A 13,332-nucleotide genomic window follows, 5' to 3' on the forward strand; every position below is an offset into this window, starting at 1 on the left:
GTACAACTTCAAAGAAATACATTCCCTACACAAAAGTTATCCTGAAATAAGAAAAAAACTTGTTTCTGGCCCCTTATTCTTACTTGGCTCAAGTCACAACCCCCAAAATCAATTCCAGTCTGGCTATTGTGGTATACTGTGAAAGTACTTTAATTTGTAGATACCAATTTTCATGGATAAGGGAAGAAGCACAAGTTTGTGGATTCTTGAATTCGTGGTTTTAGAGGTTTTCAGTATATCCATAGAAGGGATTCTTCTTTTCGTTGGGAACCAAATTTTGTGGTTTGGCCCGACCACGAAAACCATGAAAATTGGTACACCACAAACAATAGTACTTTCACAGTACTAGTAGCATATTGTGAAACAATATCATAGACTTCCATATGCTGTTACTAGAGTTGGTTAAGTTCTATGAGAGGCTTGTTTTTTAGCTCCCCTGGCCGAAGGCCATGTTAGCTATTGCCATAACTTGGCGTTGGTCGTTGTATGTCGTTAACAATTTTTCAAAACTCTTCTCCTCTGACACTACTCGACCAACTAGAACTAAATCTTGTATGAATGTTCCTTGGGGTATCGTTTACAGAATTCTTGAATGAATTTTTTATTAGTCAAAAAACATGGCTGGCATTACTAAAAATAGAACATACGGGTCAGACAGCAGTTTTTCTCATGTATCTCCAGCACCATTATGTTTAGCCAAATTCTGACATGAGTAAATGTGTTCAGCATGATGAGATCTATTGGTGGTCAAATTATCGTTTTAATCTGATAATCCATGGAGTTTATGCCCTTTTTTGATGTTTTTTGCTATTTTTAATGTTATTTCTTTAAAAAAATCTGACACTACTTGACCAATTTGAATTAAACTTGGTATAAATGTTGCTTGGAGTATCCTACACAGAACTAATGTGGGGATTTTTTATTCATCAAAAAACATGGCTGCCATTACTAAAAATAGAACATAGGTATCAGACAGTAGTTTTTTGCATATATCTCCAAAGCTATCAGGTTTAGCTGAATTCTTTTCATTGCTGAAATGATCCTTATTATAAGGCCTACAAAAGTATGACTCCTTGTTAAAGCTATTGCCCTTGAAAGACAAAAAAAATATGTTTTTAGCAGTTGTCAGCCAAAAAGTTATAGATAGAATTAAACTTTCAATTGATTAAATGAACCTTCTGAAAAGTCCTATCAAAGTATTCATCGAGTCAAAATTGTCGGAGAGCTCCTTGTTAGTGTTATTGCCCTTGAAAGACAAAAAAATTACCAGGTGAGCGATTCAGCCTCCTGGGAGCCTCTTGTCTGAAACAGTTGGAGCCACAATCCCCAAAATTAATATCAACCTTCCTTCCTTTTGTGCAGAAAAAAGTGTTTTTAAGATGATGACCTGGACAACAGTGCCATACAACCACAAATGTTTTGGGGTCATATAAGAAATAAAAGACAATTTAAAAGAATATCATAATTTTACTTCTTTTCCTTATAAATAAATCAATTTTTATCAAACTGACTTCAGCATAGCACTCAATTAATCAGACATTGTACCATTCTTAACACAGAAACAGTTGCACACATCATTTAACATACATGATGAAAAGTTTAAACACTCAAATCCCTGCCATGGGTCAATATCAAAAGTAGAAAAAGGAAAAAAGAAACCGTAAGCAGTCACACATAAACAGAACAAAGTCTTTTTACACCTTTTCAGTGTTTGTGTAATTTTTTTCATATTCAATATTTCTGTCATGTAGACTTATTATGAATAGGTTATTCGGTATGAACATACTCTGCAGGTAGATAATTTTAATTATACTTATGAGGATAGCAGATATATTAAATAAAGGCATTCACAAATTGTTTGCTATATGGGTGCATATACATGTAACTCAATAAATTTCAAGGCCCTAAAATTTTATAACACCTGGTGGTAATGGAACAAATTGGAAAAATTGCAACCCATCAAAACTATTCACTATGCATACCAGTACATAAAAATTAAATTAAAAAGTATAATTAATCTTAAAAATGTTCAAAAGCAAGGATACATATGCATGAAATCAAATACAAAAATTGCATGAAAGCTTTACATAAAATATCTTCTGACCATCTTCATTTTAAAAAAACAGTTACTGGATTCAACTCAGGACACAAACAATTTTTCGAGTCATTACAGGTAATGATCTTAAATACTAGTGAATTAAATTATCAAAAATAATATACAAGTTTCCTACGATGAATACGAAAGTAGAAGTTATAAGACTGGTTCATAGCGAATAAATGTAATGAATGACCCTCAAATGACAAACGAAATGAGAAACTGACAAGTAAAAATCAAAAATAATACTTCACTACAATAACTTACGGATTTCTTCAGTTGAATAAGAATAAAAAAGGAGAAAAAATTGTTTTGAATCTAAAAATCAAATAAATTTCTTACTCCTCAGAGTAAACAGATTTAAAAAAAAAAAGAACCTTTTTAAAAGGAAAGGTGAGCTTTAAATACCCCGTAGTTTCACTAAAGACAATTAATGAAGTGATAGAAAGGATTAAATAAGTTGTTTTCCCTATAAGAAGAAGACAAATGAGAAATGGAAAATCTGAAAACAAAAATATCACAGAATGAACAGGTACTTGTACATCAGTCATCAAGGAATAAAATGCCCATCTACAAACATATGGCAATAATCATCATTTTTCCTATTGAATATTTCAATTCAATTCAATTTGAATCAATTTACAATTATGTAAATTTATTTGAATTTTTAGCAAAAGACTGGATTATCTTGTAACTATCAATTTATATACTACATGCTTTTCAGCAAGTTTGCAACAGAAAAAGTTCTCCCTTTTCTTGTTGCAAAAATTTTGGTCATTACATTAGTGGTACTAATCCGTCCAAACTGAAATTAGAACTTAATCTTTATCTATATTACCCAAAAACTATACAAAGTTAAAAAAATATTCATCAATATCATCTACAAGTATCATCTGGAAACCATCTTAGAATGGACAGACGGACAGATAACTTTTCGGAGGTATCACATATCACATATCACACTTGGTGAGAAATTAACATCCAAAATAGCATGCTACAGGTTTAGTTTATATATTTGGTTTTGGGTTGGTTTTAATAACATCAATAATAAAAACTGCACTTTATTCCTTACTTAACAGAGTACCCATGGTGCTTATGCTATACAATTCGCACAAGTGTCATAAATTTTTTTCCATTACACATAATATGTAAAGGCACCATTTAGCTTTTTCTTGTACACATAGATATGCAAGTTCAGCCCAATGAGATTGCATAAAACATGGTTCTCTTGAAGAGCATATTACAGCTCGCCCATTCAATTCAAGTTTAAACATGCATACATCATTAAACACTTACACAGATCTATAACACATTAATCACCCCCACATTTAACAAATCATTTAACAACAAGTAGACTCCTAAGTATTCAGCAACATTAATTGAAGTGGAATTTGAAATTGAATCCACTTCCACCCCCACCACCTCCAAATGGATTAAATCCCTGTCCAAATGGATTAAAACCAGGACCACCTCCTTGTTGGTTTTCAGGATCTAGAGGATCTTCACCATTATCAAACTGATTTCTTTTATCTGAAATAAGAGTAAAAAATTTCTAAATGCTACTGTTTACTGTACTATCAGAACTTTAACAATTCATAATCAGACAATATTTTTAAGTTAATGCAGTTAACCATTTAAATGAAGAAATAATGTTTTTTCTGTTTTTTTGCATAATGATTCAAACATGACAAGAAAAAACACATCTACAAATGTAGTTTGTTGTAACATATTCACATAGTAATGCTTGCAAATTTAAGCATGATATGCTCAACCAACCGACCCCACAAAAGAAAAAAATAATGAAGCATCAGCAGTGGGATGATTCAAATATGAAAAAATCTAAAAACATGGCCTAAAGGTGAACACATGAAACAGAGACAATCTACATACATAATGTAGCGAACCAATGGAAAACATTAGAAATGATGGAAAGAAAAAGAGAAAGAGAGCTTCCTTTCATTGATGACAAACATTGCTTCAAATAATTATCAAAAACTGTCAAGTGTTTTTAATTAACCTTATGATGGGCAGCAATATATCAAAACATGCCCTTACCCCTAAAAAAGACATGTGTATAAAGAAATTTCATTCTTTCATTGTGATTCATTTTGTGATTTTTAGTTAAAAACAAGAGGCTCCCAGGAGCCTGAATCACTCACCTTTTTGAATTTTGCTTTTCAATGGCAATCAATTTAACAAGATGTTGTACAACAATTTTGACTCAAGAAAACTTTGGTAGGACTTATCATAAGGATCAGTTCACTAATTGAAAGTTTCTATCCATCATAATAGTTTTCAAGATATTAGTTGAAAACTGTTAAAAAAAAAACCCATCATTTTCCCCCTTTCAAGGGCAATAACTCTTACAAGGAGTCATCTGACGAACTTTTATCCCGAAGACTTTTGTAGGCCTTTTAAAAAGGATCATTTCAGCAATTAAAAGAATTTGGCTAGACCTAACCATTTTGGAGATATATGCAAAGAACTACAGTCTGACCCCTATGTTTTATTTTTAGTAACTGTGGTCATGTTTTTCGTTTGATCAATAATCCCCACATCAGTTCTATGCAGGATACCCAGAGGAACATTCATATCAACTTTGGGTCCAATTGATCAAGTAGTGTCAGAGGAGAAGATTTTTTAAAGAAATAACATTAAAAATAGTATATTAAACGCAGATAAAGGGCAATGACTCCAACATGGCTTAATGGATTAATACAAAAATTTGACCACAGATAGATTTTATCATGCTGAACACTTTACTCCAGAATTTTGCTAAATCTAATGGTTTTGGAATATATATGCGAAAAACTACTGACTGACCCCTATGTATTATTTTAGTAATGGCAGCCATGTTTTTCGACGGATCACAAATCCCCACATCAGTTCTATGCAGGATACGCTAAGGAGCATTCAAAGCAAGTTTGGTTCTAATTGGTCCAGTTTTTGAGGAGAAGTTTTTTAAAAAATTGTTAAGGACAGACGAAGACGACGGACGCCAAGTGATGGCAAAAGCTCACATGGCAATTGGCCAGGTGAGCTAAAAAAGTATTAAATATAGATTTGAAAACATTGACAAGAAATACTTAATACTAACCTGGATCTGTTAAAACTTCTTTAGCTGCTGCTATATCTATAAACTTTTTCTCGGCTGATTTTTTATCATCACCTTCATATTTATCAGGATGCCATTTCATGGCTAATTTTTTATATGCTTTCAAAATTTGTTTTTTTGATGCAGTTCTGCAAAAGAAATGAGATGGAAAAATTCAATAAACAGTATTTTCACTATGACTTAAATTAATAACCTCAGGTCTATAACAGAAATTTTTCTAAAAAACATATTGTATGTCTTAAAAGATGTTGCTATTATGCTTGTTACAACTGAGACGAAAGGGAAGTAACTTCATTATCTGACATTTTGGGCACAGTCAGAGTTGGACTTATTCTAAATATATTACAATGTGTCACAATGGAATGTTTGAAAATTCTCAAATTCTGATTGAATTAAATCTGAAACCAAGAAGTTCTGCAAGTTTTTTTTAGAATGAAAACAACAACAGAATGTACATACTTTTCTGTAAAATTAAAAGGAGTTTTAAAAAATCATCTCACTGAAGACAACTTAAAATATATTTTTGATATCACATGTCAATAACACTAACCTTTTAACACCTAAAATTTTATAATAATCCCTTCGCTGAGATTGTTTTTTTAATTTTTGAGCTCTATTCATTCCTTCTTGTATTCTTCTGGACTCTTGATCCTTATTTTGAGCATCTTGGAATAATCTTATAGCTGTAAAATAAAGCAGCAACTTCTATAAGGAAACCAATGTACTATTTTGGCTCCCAAAATTGATAATTGTTAAAGGTCATCTATTTGCATTGTTCACTAATTTTCGCGGTGGGCCATTTCTTAATCAGGCTCCTTATATTAGTTGATTGGTTATTTCATTCTATTGGCCAGTATACTTTTTCTTGTATTCTATTGGTTAGTATATTTTTCTTGTATTCTATTAGCTAGTGTATTTTTCTGGAATTCTATTGGCTAGTATATTTTTCTGAAATTCTATTGGCTAGTATATTTTTCTTGTATTCTATTGGTTAGTATATTTTTTCTGGCATTCTATCGGCTAGTATATTTTTCTGGAATTCTATTGGCTAATACATTTTTCTGGAATTCTATTGGTTAGTATATTTTTCTTGTTTAAGTTTATTTAATACTCATTCACACTTGGCTTTGTAATATTTCTATTTGTAAAGATTGTGCTAAAATTCTGAAAATTTTGAGAGTTTTAAAAATGGAAAAATAAAAATTTCAACAGCAATTTACGTATCAAAAATTAACTACCAGTAACGATTGCCTAAGAGTTGGCAACCTAGTGAATGGCATGCATTCCCAGTAAATATGATTATTTCTTTAAGACACAAAGTCTACAATTTTGAGATGAATTATTTAAATATCAGTACCTTCATCATATTCTTCATTACTTAAATATGTTTCAGCTTTATCTACAGTAGCATCAATATTTTCTGGGTCTATTTTTAGAACTGTATCACATGCAGTAAAGCCATCTTTTATATGTCCTGCCTGGAAAAAAAGAGGAGAGATGATAGAAATAAAGTTATTTTAAAGTAATTAATTTCTATTGTTTAGTATAAAGGCTTATATGTATCACTACCATCATTCTTTTTTTTAATTTTGTGAAAATTTTGTATGAACATCATACATGTGCAGTCCAGTTGATAGCAAAACTTTGATAAATTTTAAGAAGATAAAGCGTTGCACACATAAAAAATCCGTGAAACTATACACACATTTTTATATTGATCTTGAATATATGCATTTATTCCATGTATACATTCTTGGTATTCTAGTTTTATTTATAAGAAAACCAGTTGGAGAATAATTGACAAGCAGTTTCGCTAAAGAAATTATTTCCTATTAAAAAAATTAATATCACTGATTCCTTTTAATTCCTTAAGGTAATAAAGCAAAAGCTCAAACAAAAAAAACGTGATTTATGAAATTAAGTACTATTCTCTGTCAGAAACAGGCAGTGTGTGAATCAGTGAAAAAAAAAAACCCACATAAGTCTTTCCACAAACTTTATTCAAGTTGATATCTGAAATGGAATTCACTTCTTTTTTTTAAGTGTCAGTAACTCAAGGTTTAAATTATATGAAATGCATTGCAACTGCATCATCAAAGGGAGATAATTCACTTTTTTCCTATCATACTACTGTAACATTGAACTTGCTTTTCTGCAATCTCTGACACTTCTAAAATGAACAAACTTTCAATTTGTCTTCAACACACCATAAACTATGTGCAAATATTGTAAAATTTATGTGTTTTTTCTTGAGCATGATTCATTATTTTTCACAATTTTGTCTCATTCTTACAGATTCCTGTATTTAATACAATCTACTTACCTTGTGATTGCAGTTACATAAAAATGAATTAGCTTTCAATATATATTCTGTTTCACTAGGCTCTGTCACTAATATTTGTTTTGCTTTATCTACACACTCCTGATATTTCTTCTCATTTTTAAATTCCTGAGCTGAATTTAATTGTTTTACTAATTTTTTCACTTTAGTATAATGCTTTTTACATGCTTTGTGTTCTTGGTCTAATTTTAAACATTCACGAATTTGCCTGAAACACAAAAATATTAAGTATTAAATAAAAAGCTAAAATTATCCAAAACTAAAGACCACTATACTATTTCATTTTTTCTGTCATATCAAAGTGCAAGTTGATATAAATAGGCATCAACTTCACAAAAAGTAGTAGAAGTTCAATTGGTAATAAACAATGATGCAATAATAGCATTGTGACATCTTTACTTATGATCAGTTTAACATCAAAACTTTTTGTGAAATTGTCTACAGTTACTCTCCAGGTAAATAAAAGAAAAGTATAAAAGTAACAGTATGACATCAGTGTGCACAAATACAAGACTAATATCAATGCAGCTCAACTGACCTTTTATTCATCATGTACATTTGAAAAAAAAAGTTAACATTATTAACCAGATACATGTAGCAGAAATAAAGTAGTTTCACTTTACAAATTTTACATAACAAAATAACTTACATTAATGAGTCATCTGCGTCTCCCATTTGATAATGTATAAGACTTAGTTTTAGATAGGCATCTGTATTGTCACTTATTAGTTTAGTTGTTGAACGAATATCACTAATGGCTTTGAAGTTTTCTCCTACAGCTAAATAACACTCTGCTCGAATCTCTCTCAACTCAGCATCCCATGGGCATATCTGAAAAAAAAAAAAAAGAATATGAAGTAAAATTTGAAAACAAGAAATAGATAATACCAGCCATTCCCCTATTCAGACACCATACAGAAAACCTACCATCCACTCCCCTATCCAGAAACCATAGAGAAAACACAATACTTCATTTAGTTAGAAAAACAAAAGAGGTGTACAACGGCATTATGTAATAAAAAATTTATAAAATTATGAAAGTTGCATCAAATTCCAAACAAATTAAAATTAGACATATCAATTGTTCCATTCAGTCACTGTGTGTATGATCTAACAACACTAATCTACATTCTGTTCTGATGACCTTTTCAAAATCCTCAGTTTTTTCCCTTTGAATAATGCTTTCAAAATCGTGAAAGACGAAATCTGATTGGCTGATTAGAAAAGTCATCAGAACAGAAAGTAGAATGTTGTTAGATCCTTAATATGGTGACATACATTGATAGGTCTTATTTTACATAGATTGATCAAATTCTTAAGTGTTTTGTTTCATTTTCTTTCACTTCTTGCAAATAAATGTCAAATCGCTGAATGTCAAATATTTATACAGCATAGGAGTATTTATTCATGTGAATGTGGTCACCCTATTCATCATAGTATTGTTTAGAACAACTCTTTATATAATTATGTGAAAAAAAAACCAGCTGTGTATAAGTCCCATAACTCTGAAACAAAAGTTGGAAAACAATGAAGATCTCTGCAGCCAATAAAATTATTGAAATCAAAAATAAAATCATAAATCATTAAACACTCCTGCTTCTTTAAACAATTAAAATTTCACAAAAAATTCTTAACATACAAATTAATTTAGATAAATCCATCCATTCAATACATACATCTATAATTCTGCTAAGTATTTCTATAGCAGCATCATACTGTCTGTTTCTGTAGAAATCTTTAGCTGTTAAGATATCACTGTGTACTGGAGCCAATAATTGGATCTGTTGCATGGCTTCTTCATTAGTGGGCTCTTTTTTAACCTGTATCATTTGAACATGTTGTTAGATATAGTGTTTATTTTTCTACAATTGAGAACTTTCTCTATGAACATGTGTCCTTAATTTGAAATATGTGTAATATATCATGGAACAGCTATCAAACATGACAACAGTTTCAAACAAGGTATTAATTGAATTAAGGGGTTAAAATTTGTGGCTGTCAAAGGTCTGTGTCCCACAATTCCTTGCAATTTCTGTCTAACCTTTGACCTTTTTAAATTTCATTAACCTGGGTCCTAGACCTTTGACCTTAAATTGACATATTGTCATTGTTATAAACAATCATTGACATATTATTGTGAACTTTTAATTTTCTTTAAGTGGACTACTGGTTTGAAACTTGAAAGTCACAGACGTTTTACTCTAGAAGGTAAATTTGAAAACCAGAAATTTGAAATTATAATTTAATAAGAAACTGATTTGAAACTAAACCCAATTATCAGGATAGTGATGCTGTCATGACTATGGGTGTTAGTAAAGTTTCATTACCTTATGCTATTTAACTCACCTAACTCTAAGCCATGACAGCATGGCGAACCCCCTTGAAAGGTTAGTTTAATAAATTCCATTTTCTAATGATATCTGGTTATCAAAGACTTAATTGGATAAATTGTAAGACTGATTGAAACAAATCAACATACCACTGTATCAAAATCTTCTTTTGCTTCCTGCAACTTTCCCTGCTTAAGTAGCACATTACCCCTTTGTAGTCTTGCCTAAAAAATATACAAAATATATTTGTACTACCTAGAAATTACTTTCAAATGCATTTACATGTATAATATTCTAACATAATTGTACTATGCATAACTTTGACTCCAGATTATGAACTGAAGACCAATATATGTTTGCAATAACAAATGAAGATGGTACAGTAGATTCCGCTTAATAGCATAGCCTATTTGCCAGTAAAAATTATGCAAATAACCGGGCTATTCTTATAACCGAAATTACGATTTTACCGGAAGTGTGAGTTCAGGTAAGACGACGATACTGCGGATCAACCAGGGACATCACTGTTCAACATTTCTGATCTGGTATTTAATTGTTATAGACCTTCACATTGTATTGTTCTTTTATCAATAAATAATAATATATATTGTGTTTATCTTGTTTATTGACCTTCTTTACGTCGTGTGTATTTATAAGTAAAACCACGTGTTTCTCATCTATAAATAGTCAAGTAATTTCCTGACCTTTCTATGAAAGAAAATCCCATATTTCATATTTCAGCCAGGATTCAGTGTAATCTTCATCAATGTTTGCAGTTTCTGGGCTTTTGAAATGGTCTGTGCGTTTTTATTCCTCTGTTCAATCACCATTGTACACTGATAGTTGTGTATTATACGTGTCATTGACCTCAATATATTCCTACGAAGTGTGGATAGTATGGGGCACCTTAGGGTAGTTGAATTTCATTAGACATTGTACTGAATGAATGATGACTTTTAATTTTCGGTTGATAGTTATGCCTAGTAACCCAAGCTCACTAAAAACTGTTCAGCTCATTAAAGAAAATTAAATTTACATTGATAATCATTTGTAGTCGGAAGAATTTAAATAGGGACAAAAAATACCCCAAGCCGAATCCCAAGCCGCATCCTAAGGTGATATTTGGCCGGTCATCAGAAGTCATTGTTGACCTAGGTGCTTGTTTATTTTAATGTAATTAGAAATCATTTAAATTGTCTTTTATGTCCATTATGTTTTTAATCCATTATTAACACCTCCTGATTGATGATTACCTAGTTTTTACAACAGTAAATATGATTGACATATTTATGACCCGAAGGCTTAAAATAGAATTTGGGAAAACCTGTCTTTACCTGGATGAGGCAAAATTCTCTATACAATAAACCGAAATGCACCTGCAAGGCCTATGCAAATAAGCGATTTTTTCCCTAATAGAATAATAGGAAATGGTTTTGTGCAGGAGAAAATTATGCTAATAACCGAAATATGCAATAAAGCGATATGCGATTAAGTGGAGTCGACTGTATAAATATTCTTTTAAGAAATATTTCGTATTAATTCAAAGCATTTCATAAAAGTATACTTTTACCATCTTCATTTAGTTGTACAGTGACTTTGAACAACTTACAGCTGTGAAATCTGGTTTAAGTTCCATCACTTTATTAAGATCAGGAAGAGCTGATTTAGATTTCCCAAGAGCAAGGTAAACTGTAGCTCTTCTGAAGTAGGTTAAGTAGTTCTGCTTATCTCCCTCTACAAAGAAATTGAAACGAAAGACTTAATTGGTAAGCAATCACATGAATTATTCAAAATAATACATTTCAATGTTGTGTTCAAGATAGCAAAAAAGATTTTTCGTCAAACCACCCTAACAATTTCTAACATAATGACGAAAGTATCAGAGTGAGTAGTATTCGACTATTCACTGAACTGTAGCGATTTATGATATATCAGGTCCAAAGGGAATAACTAGAAAATACCAAGCAGACAAAAATTGCACTGCGTAATTACTTGTTTTTGAGATTAAAAATGAACCTTTCAAATTTAGTTTTAAAATAAACATGAATATTTTCCAATAGCATGCATCAGTTCATGTAAATGGATACAGCTTATGTGTTGACTGTCTTTATGAAAAGATACTTGCAAATGGCATATCAGGTCCAAAGGGAATAACTAGAAAAAACCAAGCAGACAAAAACTGCACTGCGTAATTACTTGTTTTTGAGATTAAAAATGAACCTACCAAATTTAGTTTCAAAATAAACATGAATACTTTGTAATAGCATGCATCAGTTCATGTAAATGGATACAGCTTATGTGTTGACTGTCTTTATGAAAAGATACTTGCAAATGGCATATCAGGTCCAAAGGGAATAACTAGAAAAAACCAAGCAGACAAAAACTGCACTGCGTAATTACTTGTTTTTGAGATTAAAAATGAACCTACCAAATTTAGTTTCAAAATAAACATGAATACTTTGTAATAGCACGCATCAGTTCATGTAAATGGATACAGCTTCTGTGTTTACTGTCTTTATGAAAAGATACTTGCAAATGGCATTGTAAGTTTGTAACGTTGAAAATTATAATACTAAACAGTGCAATTCATGCCTTACCCTGGAAGATAGAATCATGATAAGATATTTTAATTGAGTAGATTTTTCAATTTGCTTACATCTTGACCAAGCATAAATATGAATAACACATACCGACAGCAGCATGATAATGTGATAATGCCTCTGCTAATTGTCCTGCTGCCAAAAGTTTCTTCCCCATTGCTAAATGTTCTTCTACATCCTTGCTAGCACTGTACACACCTAGAAAAAAAAACGATAAACTTGCAACTAAAGAAAATATTCAGTAATCATAGCAAGAGCCATTGCTTAACAGACTGGTGGATTAATATCAACAGGAGTGTGACCCTTTTGGAAGACACAAAACTACAATTCACTGTTCAGTTACTGTATGTTATATAGGGTATATATAGGTTAAGACATCAAATTCAAATTTTGTCAGCTTTCACAGTGAACTTATTCTTTATCTATTTTAAAGTCGGGTACAACAACAGACCTGTAATTAAAGTTAGAATAAGCCACTAAACCCAGCATGTACTGATGTACTAGCTATGAGAAAATAATTCACTCTATTTTCACTTTAAGTTTAATCAGCAAATATGAAATTCTTGCAAGTTTGGAACTTAGTACTTACCCATTAAACACATATCTAGACTAAGAATTAAGAGAATAAAGTTCCTTTCAAAGTTGGGATAGCCCAACATCCTCTTGAAGTATGTCATTATTTTGTTAGGCAACTAGTACACGCATAACATAAGTTTTTGATGCTGAGTGGAAATGAAACAAGCGAACATTCGTGTTGTCCCTGGATTGGTCAACATAATCACTTCCGGGTCAAATAATTTTTTTTTCTTTTAAAATTACTTTTTAAACAATTGATTTTTTCGTAATTCGTT

The 13,332-nt window shown here is 31.2% G+C and overlaps 1 protein-coding gene across 1 annotated transcript; it reads right to left on the reverse strand.

Moving 5' to 3' along the window:
• Nucleotides 1–1,447: 1,447 nt before the first annotated feature.
• Nucleotides 1,448–13,252, reverse strand: LOC148625055 (dnaJ homolog subfamily C member 3-like). Its single transcript, XM_088568256.1, has 11 exons — nucleotides 13,071–13,252; nucleotides 12,572–12,679; nucleotides 11,491–11,615; nucleotides 10,031–10,105; nucleotides 9,228–9,371; nucleotides 8,201–8,382; nucleotides 7,534–7,759; nucleotides 6,568–6,688; nucleotides 5,761–5,893; nucleotides 5,193–5,338; nucleotides 1,448–3,625 (listed from the first exon to the last, which is right to left on the reverse strand). Exons 1-11 carry the CDS (start codon nucleotides 13,156–13,158, stop codon nucleotides 3,471–3,473), a joined length of 1,503 nt encoding a protein of 500 aa, XP_088424382.1. The 5' UTR covers nucleotides 13,159–13,252; the 3' UTR covers nucleotides 1,448–3,470.
• Nucleotides 13,253–13,332: the final 80 nt, after the last annotated feature.

The sequence above is a fragment of the Perna viridis genome, chromosome 2 (assembly GCF_037379345.1).
Source record: "Perna viridis isolate PV_CMFRI_1.1 ecotype Kerala chromosome 2, ASM3737934v1, whole genome shotgun sequence".
In the NCBI taxonomy this organism is placed as follows: Eukaryota; Metazoa; Mollusca; class Bivalvia; order Mytilida; family Mytilidae; genus Perna; species Perna viridis.

Coding starts and splice junctions, on each gene's coding strand:
- LOC148625055 (XM_088568256.1), bottom strand. CDS start 13,158: ATGACATACTTCAAGAGGATGTTGGGCTATCCCAACTTTGAAAGGAAC. Junction 10,106..11,490: donor TTAAACCAGATTTCACAGCT/GTAAGTTGTTCA, acceptor TATATTTTTTAG/GCAAGACTACAAAGGGGTAA. Junction 8,383..9,227: donor TACTTAGCAGAATTATAGAT/GTATGTATTGAA, acceptor TTTTTTTTTCAG/ATATGCCCATGGGATGCTGA.